This window comes from Apaloderma vittatum, unplaced genomic scaffold (genome assembly GCF_000703405.1).
Source record: "Apaloderma vittatum isolate BGI_N311 unplaced genomic scaffold, ASM70340v1 scaffold14535, whole genome shotgun sequence".
NCBI classification, from domain to species: domain Eukaryota; kingdom Metazoa; phylum Chordata; class Aves; order Trogoniformes; family Trogonidae; genus Apaloderma; species Apaloderma vittatum.
In genome coordinates this window covers 39,798-56,309 of record NW_009716598.1, presented here as the reverse complement: position 1 = coordinate 56,309, position 16,512 = coordinate 39,798, and the positions used below count along the sequence as shown (strand labels likewise).

Sequence of the window (16,512 nt, the reverse complement as noted above, 5' to 3'; positions counted from 1 at the left end):
TGAGCCGCTGCCGGTGCTGAGGAAAAGAGAGACTGAAGCCAGACTGACTGAGCTCGCTGGTCTTTCTCGTGGTTTGGGGTTTTGGTTTGGGTGTCTTGGTTTGCTTTTTTTTCAAACGACTGGATGAGAAGCATGCGCCCCTTCGCGTGCGCGGGCGTTCTGGTGACTTTTATGTGACTTTCCTTGTAGTCGCATCATGGCAGAAGCAGCCGTCTCCCCGCTGAAGCACTTCGTGCTGGCTAAAAAGACCATCACTGCCATCTTCGACCAGCTGCTGGACTATGTCACTGAGGGAGCAACTTTTGTGGAAGGTTGGCTTTCAGCTCACGTCAGTTGTTTGGAACGTGTTTTAGGGAAGCACGCTGAATGTGGGGATACATATCAAGACACTGTGTTAACATACACCTTCAGGAATAGTTGCATTCTTTATTTGATATTAATTTTTTCAACTTAGGCTAGCAGGACGGCCTAGAATAGTTACATATGTGAAAAGCTGATTGCATTGCTTGGGCTAGTGGCCAGGGCTCCTTTCCATGAGGGTGAAAGCTTAACCAGCATTTACTGTTGCATTTTCTTTTGCACAGAGGAAAGGAAAAACCGGTTCTCCCATTATTCAGTAGGAAAGTAGATCAACGTAATGTAACGCAGAGAACCACTGGTTACACCCACAGAAGTTTTAGCGATGTGGAGGCACATGGAGTCGGTTGCTGAGCACCCCAGTGAGCTCTGCGGGGAGAAGACAGCCCAGCCCGGCTCGTGCATCCCTGAGAGCTCGCAGCCTCGAGGGAGACAGGTGTCGCAGGAGCACGGCAGGCTGTGTTCCCAGGGTTAGCGAGTCCAGCACTTAGCTTGTGGATTCAACCACAGTGATTTATGTCACGATTTTAGCAGTGCTTGTGGTGGAGCTGTCAAATCACAGGGGCTGATACCAGCGTCCGTAGTGAGATTTTGTTTGTTGTATTTTCTTACTGCTGTATAATTAAAATTTACACAGATTTTTGTTGGCAATTGAAGTACTGATAATCTGTATCTTGCATCCTGGAGCATGTACTCTGTTTGTGATTGCTTTTATGTTATTCTTTTTTCTATGTATAGCAACATATAGGAACCCAGAGCTTGAACATATAGCAACAGAAGATGAACTAGCAAAAATACAAGCATATAAAAATAAGTTAGCAGTCATCGGTGAGGTGCTTTCACGGAGACACATGAAAGTGGCATTTTTTGGCAGGTAATGGATGGAATTACCAAAACTTGATTATTTTTTTTTTATGTATTTTCTTTTCTTCCTTTGCAGGGCTTAGTGTCCATATTTCTAATTCAAATATACTGGAATTAGTGCTTCATCATAGAAATATTGTTTGAAATACAGTACATAAAGCCCATGTTTACTCTTATCTAATTGATGCTATTGCTTTAGTGTCGTTTTGCTTTGTGACTGCAGGTTAACTGTGTATGTCTTGCTACATATTTTTCATTTATAATATTTTTAAAATAATTACCCTGTATAGATCTGTTATTTGACTTTGGAAGGTCTGAGTTTGTCGTCATCATCTCTAGAATTTAGGCTTTTATAGAAATTAGGTATTTCTTTTTTAAGTGTGATGGTTTTCTTAGTTTAATATCTTTGTTTTTCTGGACTGTTGCTGTTGAGAACTTCAGTGTTTCATCACAAGTACTGAAAAACTAAAATTTGAGCTATTTATGGTTCCTTATATGAGCAGCTGAAATAAAATAGAGACGGTTCCCTTGTTGGTTGTGTAATTAGCCTAATACATCTGCATGATGATTATGTAGGGTAGCAGTAGCAATGTATTGCGTTGCTTACGGGTCAACCTGAGTGGAGCTGTGAATTTTTGCTTTCCTGAATCACTAATTAGGAAGAATTATAGTTCAAAGTCCTTGGTGATATTATTACAGACCAAGTGTCAAACCTTTTGAGTATTTAGATAGCATATCCAAAGTTCTGGGTGATTTAAATTAACTTCTGTTCTGAAGAAAAAAAATATTTTCAGTATTGTAAGTTTTTTAACTTTGATCAGCATGTGATCATCTCAGCTACTTTTTGCAGCAGGAAAAAGGGGAATTAGAAAGAAAGGTATTTGTTGCACCTGAAATGTGTTACCATGTAAGAAGTATTATAAAAAGATGCTGTTGGGTGTATAGTCCCAAAGCACTGAGGTTTTATGTGTCTATGTTGTGTTTTGCATTTCATTCTCACCTTAGGAGAAAAGTCTTAAGTTTTAGTGAGAGATTTTTTGTTGGGTCTTCACACTTCCAATAAGTATCTGCGTTCCTAATGTTGTGCCATTCTGTTCCTATAGAAGTTGGAGGGTGTAGAAAGATGCTGAAAATCTTGCCTTACCAAATATGAAGCTGGCTATAAAATAGTTAAGTTCTTCTAAAACACCATGGTTCCAGTGTTTTCAAATGCTTTTATGTGCCTGCTTAGCCTGAGTTCTTTTAGTCCACTTTCCTTCAGGAACATTGATTTTTCTGTGCTTAAATTTAAGCATGTGGTTACATATTTTTTCTGGAGTATGAATCTTCGTGTTTTAGTTGCAAAAATTCTGCAGTAGTATTGGAAAAAGATGCATGAGACAGTGACCTTATCTTTATTTTGCTAAAAATAGTTCAGTTATTTAAGGAAAAAAACGTAAAAGGATCTGAGGTAAAGAAATTTAGTTATAGCTTAGTCTTGGTATTTCACAGAGTTAGAAGCTGAATATGCATACTACAAACTGTGATGTGTGATAAAAGTTGCTTTTGCAAAGTTCAGAGCAGGAAAAGGAGAATTTAGCTCTCCATCTGACATTCTGAATAAATTTGTAAACTGTTGTACAGTGAGCACTGAACTTTTTCCGGAAGAAGTAGCTTAAAAATGAATTTATCTGTGTAACTTTATACTGTTGTGTAATAGTTAAATATTTATGGGTGAGGGGTAGAGAGTTAGTGTGAAGTAGGACATTGCTGAGAACTTCAACCTCTTGTGGAATCTTGAGCCAATTCCTTTTAATCAACAGGGTTCTGGTTAATTTATGTACTTCTTCCTTCTGAAATAGGGACAAGACTAAGTTCCATTATTAGAGACAGCATTTACGTTTGAAGGATTATGCACAAGAAATAAATGTGAGGGATTTTTTCACATTGTTTCAGATCTTACTCTAGGGTTCTTCATTCAATTGAGATTATTATCCATTAAATTCTTCTCAGTTGTCCTTGCTGGCTGTGGTGAGAATTCCCAGACAGCGATGCTCTGAAGCATATCTGAGGGCTTTGTTTGTCTCATGCCTAGAAGATGCCATCAGAAGCAGTAGTTCCTTTCTGACTGGTAAAGATCAGGTGTTTCTCTAAAGGCAGGTTAAGTTGCTGAGTTGGTAATTTCATCAACATTTTAAGAAGTCATCCTTGATTGCTACCATAGAGGGTAGTCCTTCCCTGCCCCTCATATTCGGCATTCTCCTGGGGTCCTCTTCCAGCATCCCTGGAATTCCTTTAGCTTTGTTGTGACCTGGAATGTGGAATTGTTGTCTTTTACAAATCTCTTACACAGGTTGAGGTGTACCAGGTAAAGCCTACTTACCAGTACAGGTTGGGCTTGTTGAGCCAGTGTGTGTTGTGCGAAGGAAAGTAGATTTCCTTGGTTGGATAGTCAGTACTGATACCAAGAAAGAATTTTGGAATTGCTGTTCAGATGAACTTTTCTTGCACTCCATGTTCTTTTCTGGCAAGCTATGCACTACTGGCTTGAAGCACTACCACCAGGAAGAGCTTGTAGTACGTGGGTCTGGTGCAATTGAAGGTGTGGATTTGGTTCAAGACAGAGGTATATTTAATGCCACTGTGCTCCAAGTGCTTTTCTATTTCTACCCCTCTAGAACAAGCAGTGGGAAAAGTTCAGTCATTAATGCGATGCTGTGGGATAAGGTTCTTCCTAGTGGGATTGGCCATACAACCAACTGCTTCCTCAGCGTGGAAGGGACAGATGGAGATAAGGCTTATCTTATGACAGAAGGATCAGATGAAAAGAAGAGTGTCAAGGTACATTTTTTGAATGATTAAAGCTACTTTTCACAGTAACTATTTCTCAAAAGATCTTCTGATGTCGTTTTCAAGCCTAACAAAAAGCTAGCTCATTCTGCATTTTTAAGTTGTTATTTACAAGGGAATAACTAGCAAAAGTGAAACAGTTGCAATTTTTCCTGGATATTTCAGAGAAACAAGTAATGTGTGTCACGTAGCGTGTATCGAGTGATTTATTTTTACAGGGCTGAGAATAACTTCTCTTACTTGTTAATGAGCCTTATGTTGCTTAGTTTGTTTAACTGCTCACAGTGATATGTTAAACCTCTGAGGCAAGTTCATGGTGACTCTCAGTGTCACACACTCTAGCCCCGTGTAGAGAATAGCACTTTGTAGCTCCAAAGAAACTGCTGTATGAATTTAAAGGCACAACCTGTTCTTGCTAACAAGTCCAAGAGCTTAATAAAAATACTAAAAAATTACATATAATCACCAGAAGGAAGTATGAACCGTTATCATGTTCAAGATAGATCCTGTCCATGTTTGCTCGAGAACGAAATTGGCCTGCTTTACAGACTTGTTTGTGATACATATTCGTATTTGTTTTCTCTTCGTGCTCTTTATAGACAGTCAATCAGCTTGCTCATGCACTTCACATGGATAAAGATTTGAAAGCTGGCTGTCTTGTCCACGTCTTTTGGCCCAAGTCAAAGTGTGCCCTGCTGAGAGATGATTTGGTTTTAGTGGACAGGTATGTTTTCTGTTTTAGTAAATATTTCTTAAATAAATTAGCCGTTATCATGTTTAAAAAAGAGACCAGTTCACTGATTGATTGTGTTTGGTTGTTAGGCGGCAAAATTATTGAAAGGTTTTTTGTTTTTTTATTATGAGAGTTTGTTCTTTTGTATATACTGCTGCCTGTAGTCACCCTGCTGATTTTGGCCTTGTAACAGTTGGAACACTCAAGTGTCTTGTGATTGAGCCGAATAAGGGACGAACTTTTGGTTGAGGATACTTCTGCCTTTAAAACAACAGTGTGGAAGTGTGAATAGGGTTGTTGTGGCAACAACCTTTTGCCCATTTCCCATCTTTAAATGCTTTGGTCTGATCACATGAAGTGTAACCAATTTGGGCTTCATTGTTAAAAGCTTCTGATAAGAGTTGGCAGTGCCTACATATCAAAGTCACGGGTGACCTTAGAACGTAGTTGTGACTGTTGGCCGTGTGTGCCTGTGTTTTGGGCTAGCATTTCCTGTTGTTTGTGTATTTAAATTATTCTGAAAGCTGTTACTTTGTCTGCATCAAGTGCCCGTATTGCTGGCCGCTGAGGTGTAGGACCTGGTAGTATTATTTCAAACTGTGAGGTGATCTATACCCAACGTGTATCAATATAGTCTGAGAAAGCCAACCCGACTGCTGCAGGGGCTTGTTGGTGTGATGCCCTGCTGGGCTTCTGAGCTTGTGCAGTTGTGCTGTCTCTTCAGACATGTGTGCAAGCCCAGAAGGGATCTTTATGTAGATACGATATAAGGGACAATTTGATCTACACAGTCTTGGTCTCTAAAGGTGAAATGTAAAGGGAGAAGAAAACAACCTGAGTTCTGAGAGAGCAGGTACTGGGAAGGAGAAAATAACCTTTTTACTGTTAAGTAAACTTGATTATAATTGAGATGTTTCAAACTTGGTCTAATGCTCATACTGAATTTTTTAGGAACTGACAGCACTGTAGTTTTAACATGATTTTAGTTTCTATGCACAGCTTGCATAGCATATTGTTTTAAAGTAGACCTTTATTAATGGAAAAAATATTTTGTGAACAGCTGTCCTTTTTGATTGAAATCTAAAACTTAGGATATAGGGAGAGGGAGCATTCTGTGACACAGCCTGGATTTCTGATGGATACCTGTGACTTGGCAATTATGATCTGCATACTTATTCATTAGAAATTGCATTTGGGAATGAGTAGATAGTCTGATGAGTGAGTGACTGATAAATTCTAAAGGTGCTTGGCTTTTGCTATGTTTGCCTTAAGCTTAAGGTATGCATCAGCATTTGTATCTTCCTACAAAGCCCTTAGGCAATGCCACTCTGTGCTTATCAGTTTATAAAAATGAAATGCTCCTTTGCTGCGTAAATACGAGTTTGTGGATTTTGTTCTCAACAGCCCTGGCACAGATGTCACTACAGAACTGGACAGCTGGATTGACAAATTCTGCTTAGATGCTGACGTGTTTGTCTTGGTCGCCAACTCTGAATCGACTCTCATGAACACGGTATGAAGTGCAGTGATTTTCTGGTACTTCTTCCTTTAAATATCCAGCAGTCCCAGAACTGAAATGGCTTCTCACAGACCTTTACTGAAAATCCCATGAATCATTGCATTGAGATCTTGTGAATAGGATCTGGGGGTGGGAGGCAAGAAACTATGTATATTCCTCCCCAGGGAAAGGAGAACCAAGTTTCTTACCAACTTTGCTTACTCTGACTTGAGCGTCCCAGGTATCATAGCGTCCCAGGTATCATAGCCAGAAGTTCAGTAAAACACACGAAACAGGTGAAAGAGGTTGAATTTCTGTCTTATTCCTCGCGTGTGCTCGTCTTGGCAGTGGGTGAATTCCCTCGATACAAGGGGAGGACACGTCCTACAAGTTCCCCTCATTGGACTGTGTTTCTTCTGCAGAAGGTGCCAGCATAAACGTCCATGGTGCATGATTCTGTGCAAAATGGAGAGCCGAGTTCTTTTAACACCTTTGCTCTAAAGAGCCTTGTTTCAAGAGAAAGAAGGCTTCTGTATGCCTTGCAGCCTAAATATCATAGAATTGTAGGACAGCATGCAAGGTGGCCAAAGGAGCTGTTGTGGTATTCACAATAAAAGACCAGAAGTTTGCTTATGCTTTTAGTAATCTCCAGCTTGTGAATGCAGACAATAGAAGTTTTCTAAGTTGTCGAAAGTCTGATGGCCAGACTGTAGTGTGATGCTACTGAGAAATCTCTTGGAAGACTTCTAAGTCTACTGTAGATAAATAAATTGTTCAGAGCATAGTTCTGACATGCACTGTTTGAACTTCCTAATTAATGAAGCAAATTATGATGCAATAAAGAATTGAATGTACAAAGACAGTATTCCCTTTCTTTCTAGTAAATTAGGATAGTTTGGTAGAAATCTGAGAAGAACATAAAATGAGTTTAAAAGCATTATATTCCATCTGTTGAGCTGAAACCACACAGACTCAAATATGAGAGAGATGTGGTGTAAAGGGGGCTGGTTAGCTCAGTCAGTTGAGCGTGGCGCTAACAACGCCAAGGTCGTGGGTTCGATTCCTGTTCGGTCCCCATGTGTTGCCTGATCTAGTCGAGAGGTGACGTCCCTGGCGGCAGGGAGGCGGGATTAAAATGATCTCTAAGGTCCCTTCCAGCCTGGGCCATTCTATGATTCTATGATGATAAAGGGAAGAAAAGGAAAATTCTGACAACATCCAAGGCAAGAAGAGGATTTGGCACAACTTTGTCTTTTCTTCTCTATTATCTCACAAGGGGCACTTTTTGGCTTTTGGTATGGGGGCAGTCTAGAAGTTGTTTATGTGCATACCATAGTTAGTTTGGTTTTTTTAATTAAAAAAGGAAAAAGGAAAAACACTGGGTTTCAGTGACTATCTCATTATTGTATAGGGACACAAAAACAATAGAGATGTGTGCCAGGTTTCAGTTTGGTGTAATGAATGATAAATATGTGGGAAAGATGAATAGACTTTATGGGAAGATTCTGTTAACTTTGTACTTGTCTGATCCTAAACACCCAGTCAGGAAAATGCTCCTCTGCTTTTTAATGTGATTTTTGGCCAATCTTTACACCTTGTTGGGCATTGTGGAAAGCTGCTAAATAGAAATAGGTTAGTCTTGCAATTTGTTTCAAGCATTAAAGTCTTGCTGAGGTTTTTTGGTTGCTGTGCCTGTAAATCCTCACTCGACTCTGAGCACCTTGTAATTATCAAAATTTGTAAATCACCAGTGTCCGGGGTGTATATTGGAGAGAACATAATCTGATCTTGCTTCTGATAGAGACTTAGGCACGATAAACAACTCACTCACTCTTTGTCCTTTTTAATTTTTTCAGCCTAGTAGAGCTCTAGAGCACTTGTATTTTGCTTTGCATTGTGGCAAATGGTAATATCTTTCTTACTCTAAACAGAGTTTATCCTTCAGGTAAAGCATGTGATAAATATCTTCTTATCCTCCTTAGGCTTTTTTTTTTTTTTACCTCTTACCATCACAGGTTTGAGAACACTTGGCAGCTGCTACACAGCCACAGATTTTTTTTTCAAAAACGTGATTTTTCTAATATTCTCTCATGAATTCTCTTCAGAAAAAATTCTTATTTCTGCAACAGTAATTTGCTTACGCATGCTTACTCCCCAACTGATGGAGACTAAAGTATCTCCAGTTTTCTGACCCAGAGGATGTGCTCGTGTCCTGCTGCAGATTGGAGAAGCTTATGGCAGCACAGAGGTCTCCCCTCTTTCAGCTGTGCTGAGTGGGAATTCACTCCATCATGACTTTCCCATTATGAAAACAGCAGTGATGGGTGGTAGATACAGGCAAGGGACCTTAATACCTTTTCGGGTACATGCATGTCTTTATTTTTAAAGCTAAAACATTCAGCAATTACATTTTTCCTTGTGGCTCAAGCTGGACATCCTCATACAGAAGCAGTAACTTGTGTGTAGTTCAAGCTGATGTTGCCAAGGTGAAGAATACAGTTAGAGAGTGGTTTTCCTGGATGCAGAGACCAAGTTTGACAGAGTGAACAGGAGCATCTTGGTAGTTTGGATAAGGCAGACTTCTCAGTTCTAGCCAGGTGTCTTATGAATAAAACCAAAATGGGCAGATACAATCGTGTCGTGTTCTTTTTCCTTTCTTCTCCAGCAATATTTTGAATGCCATACGATTGAAAACAAATTTATTGGAGGGCTAGAAGTATCAAAGCAGATGAAGTTTTGTGACAAGAAGAGTGAAAGGAGGAGTTAAAAAAAAGACAGTGAATTATGTCAGATTTATAGAAAAATAGACTTTATTTTCCAGTGTTTTCTTAATATTTGTTTTGGAAATTTTCTTAATTTGTATTTGTACCTATTTTTAGAGAAGCTTGCACTATCTTTGACATTTAGCATTGACACTGGTTTTAAGACTTTTGACTTTGGAACTATCATAAGCCTTTTTTGTGTTGGGTATCTGTGAGTTTTAACACTAAATAATTCTTTTTAATAAACTTTTAAAAAGCTGGATTAGCTTCAGAATCTGTTACAGAAGATTGCGTGACTCTGGTCTGGATGTCTGGGGATTTCTCTGTTTGTGCTTTAATTCTTAGGAAAAACATTTTTTCCATAAAGTAAATGAACGACTTTCCAAGCCAAACATCTTCATCTTGAACAATAGATGGGATGCCTCTGCGTCAGAACCGGAATACATGGAAGATGTGAGTGACTTGATGACTCTTAGTTGGGTTGATTTTTAAAAAAAAATACAATGGGAAGCATGTTTAGAAGCTTCTTCCCCAATAGCTAAGCTTGTTTTAAATGTAATTAGTATTACCTTTTATTTCTGTAATGGTAATGCAGCCTGAGGGTGCAGATTGTACACGTACATGTGTAGAGTAGCTGGCAAAGCGCAGCATTAGGTGGTAGCAGACCTCGATCTTTCCAGTGGTGACGAGCTTAGTAAAAAGTTGTAGAAGAAAAAGTGTTCTTGCTTCCAGGGCTGTTTAAATGGTTAAAAGCAGCTGTTGCATCAGTAGGATTACAAGGCATCTACTGTCTAAGGGGCTTGTCCAGTATCTGTTTCTGACTCCAACACGTTGATTTGATGATGGCTCGATTTTTGCATTTTTCTGATGAGCTTTTTACCTTGTCTTCAGGTACGTAAGCAGCACATGGAGCGCTGCCTGACTTTTCTAGTCGATGAGCTCAAAGTTATTGATCCTGTGGAAGCAAGGAATCGCATCTTTTTTGTCTCAGCAAAAGAAGTTCTGAGTGCCAGGAGACAGAAGGCCCAAGGAATGCCAGAGGGTGGTGTGTAGGAGCTCTCTGCTTTTCCTCAAATACAGAAAAATATCATAAAACCCGATAAAGAGTCTCTGCTGTGAGGTATTGTGCTGGCCCTTATGGTCTGTTATGTTTCACAGGTGGAGCGCTTGCTGAAGGATTTCAAACAAGACTGCAGGAATTTCAGCATTTTGAGCAGATATTTGAGGTATCTATGATGAGCTTTTTAGACTGCCTGGTTTTTAATACAAAGGTAGTTTTTGCTTGTTCTTAGCTTAATTTTACTGAACATCAGCCATGTTAACAATGGAGGAATGCAACGTATTCAAACTGTGTGATAGCTTTACCTTATCTGTGCACTCTGTTCGTCTGTCCTCACCTTCAGTAGCAGGTAGTTATTGGAAAAAGAAATATTGTTCTGTGAGGGAAAGGGCCAAAACTGGGACCAACTCATTTTTGAGACCTCAGTACGAATATAGTCTATATAAAAAGAGATGATGCTCTTAGAAAGGAGTGTATCGCTTAGAACCACGAGCTGGTGAAAGGTTTGCTCTATAGTGAGCCTCATTTTGTCCTGAAGTTGTAATTAGTTACTGGAGTTCAGGATACAGTGAGAAGTTTTGTTTCATTGCTTTAAATCTAAATCTTTACTTGCATTTTTAAAGCCAGAGTTTTGAAATTATCACCGTTATCTACCTCTTAACTCTAATACTCTGAACACTAACACTGTTTTTTTGTGTTCTTGTTGCTGTACACAATCTTTCACTCTGTTTACCTGTATTCATAGTTCGAATTCACGGTTTCTTCAGAAGTTGAACTGGCTAGACAATCAAGTAATTTCCTTGTGATAAGATCCATTTGTCATGGTGAATTTGATAATTTTTATTAACTAAAGCCATTCCTGATAATCTTAAGGAGGCATTTTGGATATGCCTTGATGGTTTTGTGTTGTATGTATCGGCATATTTCATGCGACATAAACCTGAACAGTGGCTGTAGTTTGTATACAGCAAATGCTCACGACTGCTCTCGTGTGCTTCACCCGGTAATTACTTGTTTGGGATATTTAAAAAAAATGAAACTGCCTCTGAAAAAGTGTTTCTTCTCTCATTACAACAAGCCCATTTGACCTCAGCAAAAATGAGTTAGGTAATCGTGTGTATATGAAAAGATGTTAAAATAACACCTTGATTCAGTCTTGCAAAAGCAAGAAAATGCCAGACTAAAGATTAAATTTAAATCCTTATCTACACTCTTATGATAGATAATGGTTCAGAGTATTGGCAGGGCCTGAGTCCATGAAACATGAAATTTTTTGTTTGTGTCACAAGCTGCAGCCAAACATGCATCTTTGTTTGTAATTTGTGTCCTTAGAATTATAGCAGGAAACTTTCAACCAGTAGGAAAAAAAGTGGAAATTAAGTTTCCAGATCTGTTGCTGTTCCGTATCGTATTTTGTCATGTGCTGTACCGAGAGTTTTTTTGACAGAATCTCCTGCTGTTGCGCTTAAGCACTCAATGCCTGCGATATTAAGATGGACATAGGACTTATTAAATGATGTGATGCTGTAAGTGTTCAGCACAACTGTCAATCAGCCATCACAGTCTTGAGCTGGCCACTGGGATGACAAGCATCTGTCACGAGGTCACAGCCGTGACAAGTTCCCTTGTCAGAGGCGGGGACAAAAACCCAATCTGTGACAGCACTCAATAGCCTTTAAACAGCCTTTTTCTCCTTCCATATTATCCGTTTCATTTGTTGCAAACCTTCCTACTCGAGCGGTGAGAGTGGATTCTGTAATACTTTTCCCTGCTCAGTCATGCTTCATCCTGATATTGTAGTGAATGGCTTTGAATAGGAGTGTGATCGCATCACTCGGAGCATGACAGCATGTGCTAAGTTAAGATTGCCAAAGTGATTTAAATTATGAGTGTCTAGTGCAGCCTCTTTCACATTCAGCTTTTGTGGGCAATTTTCTAATTTCTAATGGCATTTTATTGCCTTTTAAAGCAAGGCTGATACTTCAGTGGTTCACCAGATCAGAAATCTTCAGATCCAATACTTGAATTACTGTCACTTGGGCTGATAAAGTAGCTGACATCAGCAGACTGTTGTCATCAGCTGTGTTTACCAGCACTAGCCTATACCAGCTCATACATTAATGAAGAATATTGTACACCAGGTTGATTTTTCTGTGTTCAGTCTGGGAATAAAATCCTACTGGATACCATGCTTTATGCCCTGCGAGACCAAATGTGGATGCTCTATAGCCACGAGTACAGCCTGAGCACTTCTGGCTAAAGCACTTTGCGTTTGCTCTGTTCCCTGGCAGAAGAGCTGCGAGACTCTTGGGTTGCGCTCCGGTCTGTGAAAAAGGGAAGGGACGAGAGCTCAGATGCTTCTGTCTGTCCTGGTCGGACACGGACCCCTTCCCTGCCTCAGTCCTGCCTGGCCTTTAGCTCCTTGTCCCTGCTCAGGTGCCCTGCTCAAACGTTCCAAACACCTCTCGTGCTGTTTGGTCCAGTTCATGTCTCTGGGCTTTTCATCACCTCATTTATAAACCCATCCATGTGTTCCATGTTCCCACAGGCTCTGTCTTCTGGTTTTGCTCCTCCTGGATTCTCTCACCCCAGCTTTTGTCCTCACTAAAATCGGGGGGCTTCTTCCTCTTTTCCCTGTGGGCCGAGAAGAGGAACTGTTACTTCTCCAGTACTTCCACATTCCTGATTTTAGTATCAGTTCCCTCATGGGAAAGCCAGTTCATCCCAGGACTGGTATGAGCTCAGTATATATTGAATCTAAGAAGAAAACAACCCACCAGTACTGGTTTGTTGTGGTAAGGGAAAAATTTGGGCTTTGCAAAAATAAATATAATGTGTTTTTTCTGCAAAGCATGGAGTGGTTAAAGTTGCTAAAAACTAAAACTGGTCCAGGCATTACTAGAAGCACCTGTAGGCAGTGGTGAAATTAAGGCTTTAGAAATTCGTGTGGTAGCTTCAAAGAATGATGTTCCTATGTGTGTCAGCTGCATTACAACAAAGTAAAAAAGATTTGCAGCCTTAAAGGAAAGGGTTAAGTTAGTGGATCGATTCTGAATTCTTTATATTGTGGAATAACAGAAGATAGTCTCTATATTGTTCTTCTGAAATTTTACAGTGAGGTATGTAGAAATGCCTTATCAGCACGAAGTGCGTGCACAGTGTCCTGTGTGCAGTGCTCCTTAGGGGATACTCTGCAGAAAACCAAACCCCGCGTGCCTCGGGTTGGTTCTGTTTGCCAAGTTTCTTCCAAAAACTGGTGATGGAAGTGGTGTGGGGAGGAGTGGAGGAGGGAGGCAGCACGGCACAGGAATTCTGGCGTGCCTAAGAGCGCCTCAGTTAGCACGCTGCTGCAGAGCCCTTCTCTAGCGCTGCACGGGAACGTAGTAAACTGTGCTTAAGGGCTGTTTTGCTATACTGGAAGTGGGCTGGAGGGTAACTGGTTTTGGTTACACCATTTGTACCTTTTCTCTTTGTTTCAATAAGTACTTACAGACTAACAGCAAAACTGCTGCTGTCCCCCTCGTATCTTTCCCAGTGGTTTAACTAACCTTTGTGTTTTTCCTAGTGCTCTAACCTGGATTTTCTGATTGTGTTGTGACTGTTGTCCTCTTACCTACCACACACTAATGCTGGGAAGACTCTTTCCTCTGTGTCTAGTCTAGCTCTTACAATGTGCTGATATTTATGAAACTCTGGCCTTTCATTGCTGATTTCTAGATCTGCTTCATCGAGGAACAGGGAATATCTTTTACCCGTTTTGTTTATTTTGTTTTGATCTATTATTTTTAGGGAGCTGAAATTTGGCATTTCGGCATACGCTAAGGTCGCAGACAAGTCTTTTAAAAGCAACCCAAGCCTGCTCTGTGCAGGTGCATCCAGAGATCAAGAACAATATAAAAAACCTGTTGATCCGATGTAAGGAAGCTAGTTGCTGGCTTTCTTCCCCTCAAACACAGATGCTGGTACTTCGTGGTGACTTAGTGCAGGTTGAATCCCAACAGCACCTGATTGGCTACGTAACTCAGGATGTGCAGCTGCTTGAAAAAAATCAAAGTCTTAATTTATGGCTTCTCACAAACTGCTTTGCCATTGCCCAAGCAGAGCACTTTATACCTCTCCAGCCAGTGTCCTGTAGGTTCTGAATTGCTGTGCAGTATTCAAGATTGAAGATTGATTAGAAGTTGTTACCTCAGAGCCTTCTCTACTCATTTGTCTGACACTTCGATAATCTGCACTAAGCTAGTATTTTAAGCACTACTCAAGAACTTGTTTTTTAATCCTGTGAGATAATGCTTGCTTCTTAGTCCTAATTGTATATTTTGGTCCTGGATGGTTAGTTTTGACATAAGCCTGTCAAATTTTATTGACAAGTCACTTCTTGAAACTGAGTGTGTATTGCAACAAGGAAAACTCGAGCCAGGCAATATTGCCAGCATTCATGTTAGACATTTGTAATTCCCAAGAGATAGTTTGGAAAATTTTCTGAAAAGGTAGATTTGTCTTATGTATTCGTCTGAATTTTCTTTTTACTTTATACTATTAATTATTTTAAAAGAATAAAAACCTATGCACATTACTGTGGATGAACATGAAGGTACAGATTTGCTGCTACAGACTCGTTTGAAATTTCAGTTCTGTTGTCTTTTAATTTCTATGTTACTTTCTCCCCTTTTATTTCCCTTTGGTTTAAGTTCATGGTAAAATTAGCAGCATGTGCTTTCTGACAGTGAAATTCCTGAATGTGTTGGCATGGAATTGCAGTAATGTGTTGTGGCTTGGGCCCCTCGCAGGAGTGTATCTCGCAGTCAGCCGTGAAAACCAAGTTTGAACAGCACACTATCAGAGCTAAACAGATAATAGATACTGTGAAAAACATTATGGACACCATAAACGTGGCAGCAGCAGAGAAAAGGTAGGTTGGGTGGAGGGCTGGTTGGCTTTGATTTATCCAGACCCTCTGAGGAGCCGTTTCTGTGATGGTGATTTTCATGGGCCGTTGTGGACTTTAAAATTCCCTTGGTAAGAAATGGAGAATTGCTGCGGTGTGTCAGTCGTACTGCTGGTCACTTGCACTGCTCAGTCTTGTCCTTGGTCTGAGACTTGTGTGCAGGCATCTTCCTTTCCTCCGGTATTCTTCATTACTCACATATAGATACACAGGCAGTCTGTGGGCTTTCAAATCTTTTTTCAAAAATATTTGAAATGTTAATTATTCTAACTGTGTCCAGCATTTCAGGTGATTTCTGGGCCTGCTTTACCTCATTTTGTTGTTAACAGTAGCACTGAGAAAACAAATGGGAGGATGTAGACGCTTTAATGTTAATATTAAAGTTAGAACATGTCAGAGGTGAGAAGAGCCCAAGCTAATGGAGACTTGGCCTCTGGCCCTTTTCAGATTGTATCCTGAAATATCTTTATTTTCTTTGCTTGTGTCATCCTTTTAATGCTAGTGATAGCAGCTCATGTACTCTGTCTCACAGTTCCATATATCCTTTGAGGTTTGCATATGTATGTTTATTTTCCTCACTTTTGTTGCTGCCTCTTTTCCCTCTTGCACACGGTGAACTTGCTGTCATGTTTAATCCTTTCCGTCCATCTACTTTCTGTGTCTCTTAATAGTGTATCTTCATGTTTCAACAGACTCCACTGTCCCTGTCCAACACACTCATCTTCCTGCATAAAATGGCTTTTACAAACTGCTTGTTTACACACTGACTTGTCTCATGTTGTCAGATCCTAGGAAAACATGCTGTGAAATGTTTGAAAATATTCTGATATCCTACTTCTTTCTTCCATTTGACCTGCCAAAACCTGTGTAGTGACCCCTCTTCACCTGAATTACTGTTTGCTGTTTCCACTGGCCCCTCAACATGTAACTGCTTTAACTTTTACGTGATAGGTACTTACACGATAGGTGTCAAGGGCTTCTGAAGAGAGTAGTTTGTGGCAAGGTTGGTTTCTCCTGCCTCCCCTTTGCCTTGCCAGGTCATCAGACCTGTGATGGAGTAGTCGAGTGGTGCTGGTGAGCAGCAGTAGAACAGTTGGATCAGATTTATTTTTAATTCTTAAATCAGAATAGACTAAGTATTAAAGGGCCCTGATTCCCCTTGATTTTTCAGTTGTCATTATGCATGGTGCTGACAATTCCAGCTTGAAATGCTGGTTTTGTAAATACATCAAAACCCAGTAAATTGAATTCTGTTCAACCAGTGCAGCCTTTAAACGCTTCTGTGAATTTTCTACCTGGGCTGCCGTCACTGTGAAGCGTCGCTTCTGCTTTGTGCAGCCAGGGTTACTTCTGGTTCTTTTGGGCTGCTCAGTAAACCCTCGGCTGGGCAGTCGGTGCCCGGTTGTGGGGTTTCACTCCTGGGAGAATTCCCGCTGGTGATGGTGATTTCCTTTCTGCTCT

General features: G+C 40.2%; 1 protein-coding gene across 2 annotated transcripts in view; it reads left to right on the top strand.

Annotated features, from left to right (window-relative positions):
• Window positions 1–195: 195 nt before the first annotated feature.
• Window positions 196–16,512, top strand: part of MFN1 (mitofusin 1) — a 23,185-nt gene continuing 6,868 nt past the window's right edge. The window contains exons 1-10 of one of the 2 annotated variants that reach the window (XM_009869606.1): window positions 196–311; window positions 1,096–1,231; window positions 3,879–4,041; window positions 4,650–4,774; window positions 6,188–6,296; window positions 9,389–9,496; window positions 9,935–10,088; window positions 10,202–10,269; window positions 14,894–15,015; window positions 16,039–16,058. In XM_009869606.1, the coding sequence (XP_009867908.1) occupies window positions 197–311; window positions 1,096–1,231; window positions 3,879–4,041; window positions 4,650–4,774; window positions 6,188–6,296; window positions 9,389–9,496; window positions 9,935–10,088; window positions 10,202–10,269; window positions 14,894–15,015; window positions 16,039–16,058 (1,120 nt within the window). In that variant the 5' untranslated portion in view covers window position 196. Of the gene's footprint in view, window positions 312–1,095; window positions 1,232–3,878; window positions 4,042–4,649; window positions 4,775–6,187; window positions 6,297–9,388; window positions 9,497–9,934; window positions 10,089–10,201; window positions 10,270–14,893; window positions 15,016–16,017; window positions 16,059–16,512 lie in introns of both variants that reach the window. The other variant, XM_009869607.1, reaches the window with a different exon arrangement.